At 37.6% G+C, this 13,376-nt stretch overlaps 1 protein-coding gene across 5 annotated transcripts in view; it reads right to left on the bottom strand.

Moving 5' to 3' along the window:
• The window catches only part of ASCC1 (activating signal cointegrator 1 complex subunit 1), a 95,157-nt gene that overhangs the window by 47,496 nt on the left and 34,285 nt on the right, over nucleotides 1-13,376 (bottom strand). For all 5 annotated transcript variants that reach the window (XM_065922533.1, XM_065922534.1, XM_065922535.1 and 2 more), the window contains exons 6-7: nucleotides 11,664-11,800; nucleotides 1,524-1,643 (exon numbers count right to left, since the gene is read on the bottom strand). In XM_065922533.1, coding sequence (XP_065778605.1) covers nucleotides 1,524-1,643; nucleotides 11,664-11,800 — 257 coding nt within the window. The remainder of the gene's footprint in view (nucleotides 1-1,523; nucleotides 1,644-11,663; nucleotides 11,801-13,376) is intronic.

A 13,376-nucleotide genomic window follows, 5' to 3' on the forward strand; every position in this document is an offset into this window, starting at 1 on the left:
AAACCGCAGGAATTCAGAGCAAGGTTTTGCTATCTATGTGCTCCTAAGGCAAGTTATTTAAGCTCTCTGAACCTCCCTCATCTATAAAATGGGCATAATAAAAGTATTTATTTTATATAAATGTTATGAAGATAAAATAGAGATAAAACAATCTAAGCACAAAATCAGGCCCATTAAAATTAAATTGATCAATAAAATGATCAATTTTATTGAATCTCAGTCCTTGAGTAGGTGTCTTTTCAATATTCTGTGTGATGAAATTAGCAAGATGTATAAATCACTTGGACTGTATATGAGACTAGATGGCTGTCTGTAGGAAAGGCATTTGCAAGCTTGTTAGGTTTATAGCTCAACTAGCCTCTTTGTCCATGGAACACCATTTTTGCTTCAAAGAACAACTGACAGACAAATTATGGTTATTCAGACTTGGCTTTTTGGCAGACATTTTCTCAAAAAAGAACTTCATGGAAAACAATTACCAGTACTTTTTCTTCCAATAACAAAATTCAAGCTTTCAAGTGAAAACAAGAATTTTGGAAAACATGTCTGCTACCATGAGCTTGACAGATTCCCATACTTAAAGATTTTGATGAAATTAGTAGTGATATTAATGTACTTTTTTCTCCAGTTTTCCTGAGAGATAATTGACATTCATCACACACAAAAAACTGATTCTGTACCCTTTTTTTCTTCCATTAACTAAAAATTCACTTTCATTGGAACTGAAAGAGGAGACAACTGAGATTATTAATTCAAATTGAGATAAGCGAAACTTTACATGAGACCCTCCAGGAAAGCAATTTGGAGGCCTGCCTAGAGACACAGATTTTCTCTAGAGGAATTTTTGTTCAGTGTGAGCTCTGTTTTATCCTGTCTCAGTGAAAAGGCCACACAAAAACAAACTTCCGATTCAAGATGGGCTCCTCTGCTCACCAAAGGCCTTGCACAGGCTAAAAAATAGCACTAACACTGAAAATGGCCTCAGAAATAGCATGGGTTGCAGACTGAGAATCTCTAATAGGGATTAAGGTGTGGTAATAACAAAAATTAAAAGCAGCAACCATTTTTAATGTATGCTGTTAGCAAGTGCCAAGCACTGATCTAGGAATTTTATATTACTTCAATTTTAATATTCCTATGGAATTTGTGTTACAGCCCTGTTTTGCCCTTTTATTCATTAGATCTGTATTATGTCACTTTTGAAACTACCATCCTAGTATGCCATTCTTCTGCCTCCTATTATCCTAGAAAACATGAAGGAAGCACTGAGTTCCATAAAAACTAGATTGTACTATCAATATCCACCATCCAAGTAATCCAATAATTACCAGACTAAAAGTCTGATACTTCTTCCTACAACAAATTCCTCTTGCAAAATATTAACTTACTATTTCAGAATAAGAAATACAATACACTCCTTACAGTAGTAAGATCTCAAAGAAAAGGAATCAAAACTACCTAAACTTCCAGGAATGCTTTGAGGCACCTCTTGATTAAAACAAAGGAATATTTCAGAAACATACCTGTTGGAGCCATCTTTCATATGGACTTTGGCATAAAGAACATCCACCATGCCAGGATCATCATTCATGTATTCTATCCCTGCCATCTCTACTTCCAGGGGTTTGCCCCCTGAAATGTCACTGCAAAGGAAAAAACATTAGATTTTCATAATTTTTTAAGCTAAGAGGGCTATTATATTTTGAAACATGGTAAATATACAGTCAAATATTACAAAAATGAAGTTGTTGGGGGTTTTTTAATTTAACTAACATGATTTAACTGTCCTTGTAATTTCAAACTGATACATGTTTAATGAACACAAACTAGAACCACAAGTATTCCCTAAGTCACACCATATCTATCCCAAGACCAGTTTATTATTAATAGCATATCTATCTAAGAAATGTCTAATCAAAGACCAAGTGATGACAGTTCTGACTGACAAAGGCATTTACTGCACTGCCCACCTCTCCAGCTGTTAGGGAAATTAAAATGGAGGTGGTCTTGTTCAGCTTCAGAAGTAGCGGAGAGGCCTCCAACCAACTTCTGACCTTGTCTGGGCCCTGCCTGGACTACGTGCCTGCTTGTGAACACACCAGTCATTACCAGTAAGTCAAGCGGCACTTTAGATAAGAAAGGGAGTGGATCTTGGAATTTTCTAAGCCCCTGGAGGCCTGGCTAACCCCACTGGAGTCTAACGAAATTTGGTGACTCACAAGATGAAACAATCAGCATCGTAGAAGTAAAACCACAGCTGCATTTTTGCACACAAACTGATGATGATACCAGTTTGTGGCCTGGGATTATAAATGGGAGCCCCCCCAAACTGCAATTCAAAATCTCGCCCACAGAGTAGATGAATGGCCCAGGGCCCTTTTCCAATTGAGACTCCAGATTGCTGTTAATAAGGTATTTCCAAGAAGGGTTCAAGTATGGGTGTAGGTGTCAGCTCAATTTGGTGATGTATACTCTGCATCTTCTCTCTGTTGTTTCTATTTCTTTTTTTCCCCAAGGACTGTATATTGAAATTAAGCTAAATTATCTTCTATTAGAAGTTAAAATTGCTTATTTGTGTGTAATGAGTGGTTTCTTGTTAATAAATCCTTCAAACCTAAAACAAAGAAAAACATTCAGCAAAACACCAGTTTTTACCTCATTATTTCTACAAAGTGCAAACAGTATTTTATGCATGTAACAACAGTGAAGGTGCAAATTGGTATCACATCTTTAAGAGCAATTTGGCAATATTTATAAAAAGTCTTCAAGAATAGAAACCCTTTGCTCAGGCACATATCCAACCACAGCCAATAAAGAAAGTTCTTTCATAAGAATTCCAACTAATAAATGTAGAAGTAAAAACAGAATCAGAATATCACTATTTTTCAACCCCTGATGAAATATTTAATCAGTTTCATTATTTGTACAAAGGATGGTAAGTGGAAGTGTTAGTCACTCAATCATGTCTGACTTCTTTGCGACCCCATGGACTGTAGCCCTCCAGACTCCTCTGTCCATGGAATTTTCCAGTCAGAAATACTAGAATGGGTTGCCATTCCCTTTTCCAGGGTATCTTCCCAAGTCAGGGATCAAACTCAAACCTCCTGCATTGCAAGCAGGTTCTTTATCATCTGAGCTGCCAGGGAAGCCACCAAGGATGGGGATAAGAAAAATTAAACATATACATTATACACACACACACACACACACATGCTTATACATATGTAAAATCTCAGAACTGATATAATACAAAGAAGATCAGGGTGCTTGGTGGGATGCACCAAGGTGCAGTGGGAAGGAAACTCTTCACCACATATCCTTTGTACTTAAAATTTTTTGAACCATCTATTATTCATTAAAAAGTTAAAATTAAAAAATACATGCAAAAGAAGCCAAATTCAAGAAGTATATATACTGTACATACATGAAAAAGAAGCCAAACATAAAAGTGTATGTGCTTAATGATTCTATTTATATGATATTAAAGAACAAACACATCTAATCTATGATAATAGAAATCAGAACAGCAGTTACTTCTGGAAGAAGTAAATTTACTGGAAAACTGCATGAAGGAACATCCTAGGGTGATGGCAATGTTCTCCATGGGGATTTGGATGAGTGTACACATTTATTAAAATGAGTGTACACATTATTTACATGGGTGTACACATTTATTAAAATTAATCGACTACACTTAAGATCCATGCATTTTACTGTAAGTAAATTACACCATAAAGAAAAAATACATATATGAATATAAAAAAGTATGGGCACATATGCTGCAAACTGCTGATGGTAATTATTTTTAGGTAATAATACTACAAGGGACATCTTGTTTATCTGCAATTTGGGGCTTTTATAAAGCTAACATGTATTGCTCTCCTGTTAAATAAAACCCACCATCTTGCTTTCTTCACAGACCCCTTAAACAGACTTATACTTCAACTAGTAAATAGGTGTGCCAACCCAAAACCCAGCTAAAAATCAGCTCATCACACAGCCTTCTCTAAAGCCCATGAGGCCAAAGACTCTATTCATCTTTTCTACTCCCATATCCCCAGCAACTGGAACAGTGCCTTATGTAAAGTGAGTACTTCATAAATCTCTGATGATGTTCCACTATAACTGGAGATGTTCTGGACAATTTTGTGATTATGCACACATGCCTATATTATATGTGGGATAATTCATTGAATAATGAATGTGGTACTGGCTCAAAGACAACAGGATGTTATGATTCATCAAAAGATAATTCCAAATAAAGAAAAACAAAAAAGTCTTACTGATATTTAATTGAGGCCCAGGGAGAGTCTTTAGGAATCCTAATGACAGACTTCCTTAAAACATTAAGGCCATTATTCTTTCACAAGACCAGAATTTTTCTAAGAAACTAAATAACCCAACTATTTCAGACAGACACTTGAATGAAAGAAATAACAGTCTCAATCATAATTATCTCTATAACCACGTCCAATAAGTGGGATACTCGAAAACACAAGCCAAACTCCGAAATATCACCTGATTGAAGACTTTAGCTTCAATCAGCAATACAGTGCATCTTCATTCCTAGTAATAGCCAAAGAAAATATGAAAGACTGGCATTCAATTCATTCAAGTGCAGTCAACAAAACTGTTTTCAGAGAAAAAAAAAAGTTTAATACTAAGTATACATTCCTCTACATTTTCTCAGCTCCAACTCTGCATAGTTAGACCACCAGAAAGCATCATACCCTTGGTTTAGTTTCCCACTAAAAAATTTGGACCAGGTTATATTTCATGTTCAGTTCAGTTCAGTCACTGAGTCGTGTCCAACTCGTTGCTACCCCATTAACCACAGGACACCAGGCCTCCCTGTCCAGCACCAACTCCCAGAGTCCACCCAAACCCATGTCCACTGAGTCGGTGATGCCATCCAACCATCTCATCCTCTGTCGTCCCCTTCTCCTTCTGCCCTCAATCTTTCCCAACATTAGGGTCCTTTCCAATGAGTCAGCTCGTTGTATCAGGCGTCCAAAGTATTGGAGTTTCAGCTTCAGCATCAGTCCTTCCAATGAATATTCAGGACTGATTTCCTTTAGGATGAACTGGTTGGATCTCCTTGCAGTCCAAGGGACTCTCAAGAGTCTTCTCCAATACCACAGTTCAAAAGCATCAATTCTCCGGTGCTCAGCTTTCCTTATAGTCCAACTCTCACATCCATACATGGCCACTGGAAAAACCATAACCTTGACTAGACCTTTATGGACAAAGTAATGTCTCTGCTTTATAATATGCTGTCTGGGTTGGTCATAACTTTCCGTCCAAGCAGTAAGCGTCTTTTAATTTCATGGCTGCACTCACCATCTGCAGTGATGTTGGAGCCCAGAAACATAAAGTCAGCCACTGTTTCCACTGTTTCCCCATCTATTTGCCATGAAGTGATGGGACCGGATGCCATGATCTTTGTTTTCTGAATGTTGAGCTTTAAGCCAACTTTTTCACTTTCATCAAGAGGCTCTTTAGTTCCTCTTCACTTTCTGCCATAAGGGTGGTGTCATCTGCATATCTGAGGTTACTGATATTTCTCCCAGCAATCTTGATTCCAGCCTGTGCTTCCTCCAGCCCAGCGTTTCTCATGATGTAATATGCATATAAGTTAAATAAGCAGGGTGACAATATACAGCCTTGACATACTCCTTCTCCTATTTGGAACCAGTCTGTTGTTCCATGTCCAGTTCTGACTGTTGCTTCCTTACCCGCATATAGGATTCTCAAGAGGCAGGTCAGGTGGTCTGGTATTCCCATCTCTTGAAGAATTTTCCACAGTTAACCGTGATCCACACAGTCAAAGGCTTTGGCATAGTCAATAAAGCAGAAATAGATGTTTTACTGGAACACTCATGCTTTTTCGATGATCCAGCGGATGTTGGCAATTTGATCTCTGGTTCCTCTGCCTTTTCTAAAACCAGCTTGAACATCTGGAAGGTCACGGTTCACGTATTGGTAAAGCCTGGCTTGGAGAATTTTGAGCATTACTTTACTAGCGTGTGAGATGAGTACAATTGTGCAGTAGTTTGAGCATTCTTTGGCCTTGCCCTTCTTTGGGACTGGGATGAAAACTGACCTTTTCCAGTCCTGTGGCCACTGCTGAGTTTTCCAAATTTGCTGGCATATTGAGTGCAGCACTTTCACAGCATCATCTTTCAGGATTTGAAATAGCTCAACTGGAATTCCATCACCTCCACTAGCTTTGTTCGTAGTGATGCTTCCTAAGACCCACTTGACTTCACATTCCAGGATGTCTGCCTCTAGGTGAGTGATCACACCATCGTGATTATCTGGGTCATGAAGATCTTTTTTGTACAGTTCTGTGTATTCTTGCCACCTCTTCTTAATATCTTCTGCTTCTGTTAGGCCCCTACCATTTCTGTCCTTTATTGAGGCCAACTTTGCACGAAATGTTCCCTCGGTATCTCTAATTTTCTTGAAGAGATCTCTAGTCTTTCCCATTCTATTGTTTTCCTCTATTTCTTTGCACTGATCACTGAGGAAGATGTTCTTATCTCTCATTGCTATTCTTTGGAACTCTGCATTCAAATGGGAATATCTTTCCTTTTCTCCTTTGCTTTTGCTTCCCTTCTTTTCACAGTTATTTCTAAGGCCTCCTCAGACAGTCATTTTGCTTTTTTGCATTTCTTTTTCTTGGGGATGGTCTTGATTCCTGTCTTCTGTACGTTACGAACCTCCATCCATAGTTCATCAGGCACTCTGTCTGTTCAGATCTAGTCCCTTAAATCTATCTCTCACTTCTACTGTATAGTCATAAGGGATTTGATTTAGCTCATACCTGAATGGTCTAGCGGTTTTCTCCACTTTCTTCAATTTCAGTCTGAATTTGGCAATAAGGAGTTTATGATCTGAGCCACAGTCAGCTCCTGGTCTTGTTTTTGCTGACTGTATAGAGCTTCTCCATCTTTGGCTGCAAAGAATATAATCAACCTGATTTTGGTGTGGACCATCTGGTGATGTCCATGTGTAGACTCTTCTCTTGTGTTGTTGGAAGAAGGTGTTCGCTATGACCAGTGCGTTCTCCTGGCAGAACTCTATTAGCCTTTGCCCTGCTTCATTCCGTACCCCAAGGCCAAATGTGCCTGTTACTCCAGGTGTTTCTTGACTTCTTACTTTTGCATTCCAGTCCCCTATAATGAAAAGGATACCCTTTTAGGGTGTTAGTTCTAGAAGGTCTTGTAAGTCTTCATAGAACTGTTCAACGTCAGCCTCTTCAGCGTTACTGGTCGGGACATAGACTTGGATTACCGTGATATTGAATAGTTTGTCACACTCACATGAACAATGTCACACTCACATGAACAATGTTTTTTTATCTTCTGCAAAACTCCTGTTAAAGACACTGCTCATCATCATTCTTGGGTTCTTTATGCTAAGATTTACACAAATTTTTCTTGGACTGAGAGCCAGAAAAGGATTCTCTCCCCCAAAATTGTTATGCTTCTTTTTATCAGATAAGAACTTTAACAACTGGTGTGTTCCTTTTTGGAATTTAGTTCACATATACTGACGCTTGAAAACAGCACTAAATTTTAATGTTCTAAGCACAATTACTATCTTACCTCAGTTTCTAGATAGAATTTTCTTCCCATTCCATCTTTATGGTTTCTAAACTGTCTGACTTTAACATTTCTTTTGTATATTCGTCCTCACTCTAAACTACGTCAAACCCTTGGAATTAGATGGGGCACCAAAAACAAAACACTGGAACAGGACCCAAACTCTGGCCTACAAGCAGAAATAGAAACTCTTTCAATGTATCTCTAGGATTTATCAAGAGAGAGAATTAAACAGCAGTAAAGAAAAATGCTGATAAATGCTCTTTGTCTTGGTGACAAAACTACTCCACCTGGGACACCAGTGAGCATACTTTACAATGGAGACACATCCAAGGCAATTATTAGGAACATTTGCCCATGGGTATTTTTCCTTTTCTTCTCTCTTCATTCTTCTCCCTTTTTAACTTATTTGGTTTTACTTCAGGCCCACTGGGAACACTTAGGTATGAGTTGAGTGATACAGGAGCTAAAGAAGAGTTGCATATTTGTCAGATTATATACTCAGAGCCACTGCACTGTTTGTGTTTCACATCTCACAAAGAAAAGTCACAAGGGACACATTTAAGCATCAGTACTTACTGAACACTGTGAATAATTCATCTGAAATCTACACAGCTACATGAGCCTTAAGCTTAAGAACTGAAATCAAATTTCTATTTCTGGTCAAGTAACATCCCTTAAACTCAATTATCACCCCCAAATTTGAAACGAATGTTCAACCACCCATTTCTTTAAAATATTTATATATCACCACAGTTTTAATTAAATTCTGATACGGCCACATTTATTTAATACCTCAATTTAAAAAGCCATCAAATTAAGCTACAGCATGTTATACGAAAGAATGAAGGCAGGAGAAGGGGACAACAGAGAACCAGATGGTTAGATGGCATCACTGATTCAATGGACATTAGTTTGAGCAAGTTCTGGGAGATGGTGAAGGACAGGGAAGCCTGGCGTGCTTCAGTCCATGGGGTCACAAAGAGTAGGACATGACTGAGCGACCGAACAACCACAAATTCATTCCCAATGTTTTCCATTTTTATATTTTAATTTGAAATCTTTACATCATAAAAGGCTCAGATTAGAAATGCCATTATTTATTGACATTTTTTCTAAGCATACCAAGTACAAAGAATGAGATCAAAGATCAAGAATAGTGAAGAAAAAGAAGGTAGATGATGCAATTTACACCAGGGCTTTATTATACGTATCTTTTTTTTTTTTAAAGGAGACTTTTTTTTCTTTTGGGCTTCCCTGGTGGCTCAGACAGTAAAGCATCTGTCTACAATGCGGGAGACCAGGGTTCGATCCCTGGATTGGGAAGATCCCCTGGAGAAGGAAATGGCAGCCCACTCCAGTACTCTTGCCTGGAAAATACCATGGACGGAGTAGCCTGGTAGGCTACAGTCCATGGGGTCACAAAGAGTCAGATACAACTGAGTGACTTCACTTTCACTTTTCTTTCTTTTAGGAAACTCAGGTATATCGAGACAAATAACCAATACTGATTATCATCCCCCTAGCCAATCAGGTAAATTAATTTTGCACTATATACTTTTTAAACAAGTGTATGTGGCAGAGAAGGTGAGAGAAGGTGGCTGGAAAGACTTGCTTTACTTGCTGGTTTCAAATCTTACCAGCTTTTTGAAAAGAGCATCTTCAAAAAATTTTTGCCTGCACTGCAGATTTTTGGCAGGGTAATGTGTCCTATTTCAAAAGCTCTGCTGAATTTGAAAAACTACAATTACTGTTTTCATCCTGTCATGTCAAAAATTCTTAGTAACTATTAAGGCTGCTCTTTATTCCCTATGCACACCAACCCTGACATGCTTAAAGGGTTCAGCTTTGGCATTTAGTCACAAAAGGCACCAACAAACATAAAAGGGAAGAACTCAGCTAAATCCTCACATAGCTCAGGATAAAGCTTCCATGATTAAAATCCTGTGACCTGATTTTCATAAAGTAAAAAAACAAATACTTCTTTAAACAAATATTTTATCTGCCTTTAATTTTTTTCTTAGCAGGATTATCCTAATGACAGCCAAAAACTGCAGCTGCTTCCAGTTCTATTTAACAAAAAGTAATCTGGGATGTTAAAAGTATCAGAATTGATTTTTAAACAAGGTAAAATGGCTCTGCTTCGTAAAGTAAGCATAAAGTTTTATTTTATGCAAGGAAAACTATAAATATCTAATTACAAACATTGTTATTTTGAATTTTAGGTAAGATGAGAGAGAAAATAGTTATTTCCATCACTAAGCAAAGAACAAGACAAAGTATTCGTTGCTGTTTGAAATTCAGAAAGAACAGGTAGCTGCAAATCTGATCAGCTTATGATTTTACTTAAGAAAAATATTTTGTCTTCAAAATAATTAATGGAAAGAATGAGAATGGGCTGACAGATAAGTCTCTGTACTACAGTTTCATATACAACATCAGTTCAGTTCAGTTACTCAGTCATGTCCGACTCTTTGCGACCCCATGGACTGCAGCACACCAGGCCTCCCTGTCCATCACCAACTCCCAGAGTTCACTCAAACTCGTATCCATTGAGTTGGTGATGCCATCCGGCTCTCTCATCCTCTGTGTACCCTTCTCTTGCCTTCAGTCTTTCCCAGCATCAGGGTCTTTTCAAATGAGTCAGTTCTTCACATCAGGTGGCCAAAGAATTGGAGTTTCAGCTTCAGCATCAGTTCTTCCAATGATTATTCAGGACTGATTTTCTTTAGGATGGACTAGCTGGATCTCCTTGCATATACAACACAACTATAGAAAAAATTTTACCTTGTTTTACCCAGTGAATCAGGTAGCCCATTTCTACAAGACCATGTCAGAATAGGATGGGACCTGTATTTTATAACTGCATAAAAATAAAATTATTCAAGTGAGTAAATTTTCAAATTGCTCTTGTTCTGCATCAATCTTATGTGAAAAGAGTAAAGGAAGGGGTCAGTGGGGAGAGATGACCTTTGAAACAGAGCTATTAGATCAGATGTACATACAAGTTAAAATATTACAGTAAAAAAGAATAAGAAGAAAAAAAAAAAAAGAATAAGAAGTCGGTCATCAGAACAGCAATGTTTTCCATGTCCAGACTGCTTGGATAGTTTTTGGTATCTTTATTGACTCAACAAAATTACCTGTATTTGAAAAAAAAAGAAAAAGTCTGCTGCATTTCTGAAATACAATGAAGACTCTCCTACGGAATCATCTTATAATGTCTGAGTAAATGTGGTAAACACAATGAGACCTCCAAAGATGCCCGTGTTCTACTCTTTGGATTTGTAAATACACTAGTTCAAATACAGCAAAGACGGTTTTGCAGATGTGATTAAGGCTAAGGAATTCGAGGTGGGGAGATTTTTCTGCATTACCTGCGTAGGTTCAATTAAATCACATGCATCCTTAAAAGCAGAGAACCTGTCCCTGCTGTGGCCAGAGAGAGAGATGTGACAACAGATGGAGAGCCAAACAGATGCAACGTTGTTAGTTTTGAAGGAGGAGGAAGGAGGCTACTAATCGAAGAATGTGGTGTCCTCTAAAAGCAGGACTTCAAAGGCAAGCAAATAGATTCTCCCCTGGAGCCTCCAGAAAGGAACACAACCCTGACAGTAACTTGATTATAGCTCAGTGAATCCTGTATCAATCAGACTTCTGCCCCACAGAACTATAGGATTATAAATTTGTGTGGTTTTAAGCTACCAATCTTGGAGTAATACATTACAGCAGCACAGAAAACTAATACACTCGTACAGATAATGAAGAGAATTTCTTCTTTGACAAAGAAATGGGATATCCTGTTAAAGAATAAAAACTACCTAGCGAATTAGCAAAATTTTATGTAGAGCCTTTCCATACAAATATGTAAATATATGCTTCAAATCCACTTTAAACCTTTCACAGGAGAAACCCAATGTTAAATGTTACAAATGGGTCAGTCAATAAATCTTGTTTCCATGTCACCCAGCTCCCTAGGCCAAAAACAAATCTGTGATACTAGAAAAAAAGGCCAGTACAGGGCAACCACTCTCCCCACTCCTCTGGATTACTCACTCAATGAATTCCTCTTTACACTGCTGTAGCATCTCACATGTCTGCTGGATCTCTTGCTCACTCAAAAGCACCAACATCCCAATAGTTAGGTGAAGCTTTTTAGGATTCTGGAAAATGCTGCTATCAACCCCATGATCCTGTTATCAAAGGGAGAAAAACAAGAAACTCAGCCCATACAAAACTAAATGGCAGGAACAGAACTGAGCAGAAAGAAACTCACACATCCATGACTTTTCAACCAGGGTCCCAGGACAATTTAGTGGGGAAAGAAGAGTCTCTTCAACAAATGATATGGGGACAACTGAATACCTACACGCAAAAGAATGAAGTTGGACCCATACCTTATGCTATATACAAAACCTATATCAAAATGGATCGATGATATAGGAGTCAAAAACCATATAATCACAAAACTCCTAAAAGACAGGAAAATCTTCATGACCTTGGATTTGGCAACAGATTCTGAGATGACACCAGTAGTATGGCAACAAAAGAAAAATTAGGTAAATCAAACTTCATACTTTAAAACTTTTGTGTATCAAAGGACTATCAAGAAAGTAAAAAAGACAGCCTAAAGAATGGGAGAAATATTTGTAAACCATATACCTGATAAGAGTCATACAGTAGGCATAATATATAAAGAACACTTATATAGCTCAACAACTAAAAGACAACTCAATTTAAAAAACAGAAAAAGGACTTGAGTAAACATTTCTCAAACGAATACAAATGGCTAACGACTACATGAAGATGTTCAGTGTCTCCAGCCATTAAGGGAAATGCAAGTCAAAACTACAATGAGGTGCCATTTCACACCCATCAGGCTGGTTATAACCGAAAGAGTGGAAAACACCAGGTGCTGGCAAGGATGTGTATCAGGGCTATGGGATTCCTTTAGGGGTGATAAAAACATTTGAAATGTTACAGAATTGGTAGTTGCACAACACTGCTAATGTACAAAATGCCACTGAATCATTCATTTTAAAATGGTTAATTTTATGTTAGATGAATTTCACTTCAATAAAGTAATATTTTTTAAAAACTGAACTAGTAGCTTTACAAAATGGTATGCCCAGGAAAAACAGAATGCTACCTAATTACAGATTCTAATAATCTTTTGTTCCTCATTGGCTTTTAAATAGTTCAGAGCAACTGGGCCTCTTATGGCCTTACCCAAAGATAATATACTGTTTATAAAAGACAGTTTTTATCTTAGCAGACACTGCTAAGATATTATAGGTATTTATAGGTAAATATTTATAGGTAAAATATTGTGTTAAGAACAAACTGTCCCCAAGCAAAGATGGGTGAAAAATGAATTCAGAGAAATATCTAGACACTGGAGTTGCCACATCAAATATGGTCATCCTTTTCTGGCATCATCATTCCTTGCACTTAAAACTTTTGTCTCTGAAAGCAGAAAAAGTAAATATATTTATGAACCCCACTATCACTTTTAAAAAGACATAAAATTCACTTAGCATACAACTAACCATTTTAGGGTGACAATTGAGTGGTATTTCATGTATTCACAATGTTGTACAACTGCCAGCTCTCTTTAGTTTCAACACTTTTTCAGCACCCCATAAAAACACTTCATACTTATTAAATAATCACTCTCTTATCTCTCATCACTCATCCTCTGGTAACCTCTAGTTTGCTTTTTATCTCTTTGGAGTTTTGGTACTCTGGATATGGCAAATAAAACAAATC

Source organism: Muntiacus reevesi, chromosome 2 (genome assembly GCF_963930625.1).
Source record: "Muntiacus reevesi chromosome 2, mMunRee1.1, whole genome shotgun sequence".
Taxonomy (NCBI): domain Eukaryota; kingdom Metazoa; phylum Chordata; class Mammalia; order Artiodactyla; family Cervidae; genus Muntiacus; species Muntiacus reevesi.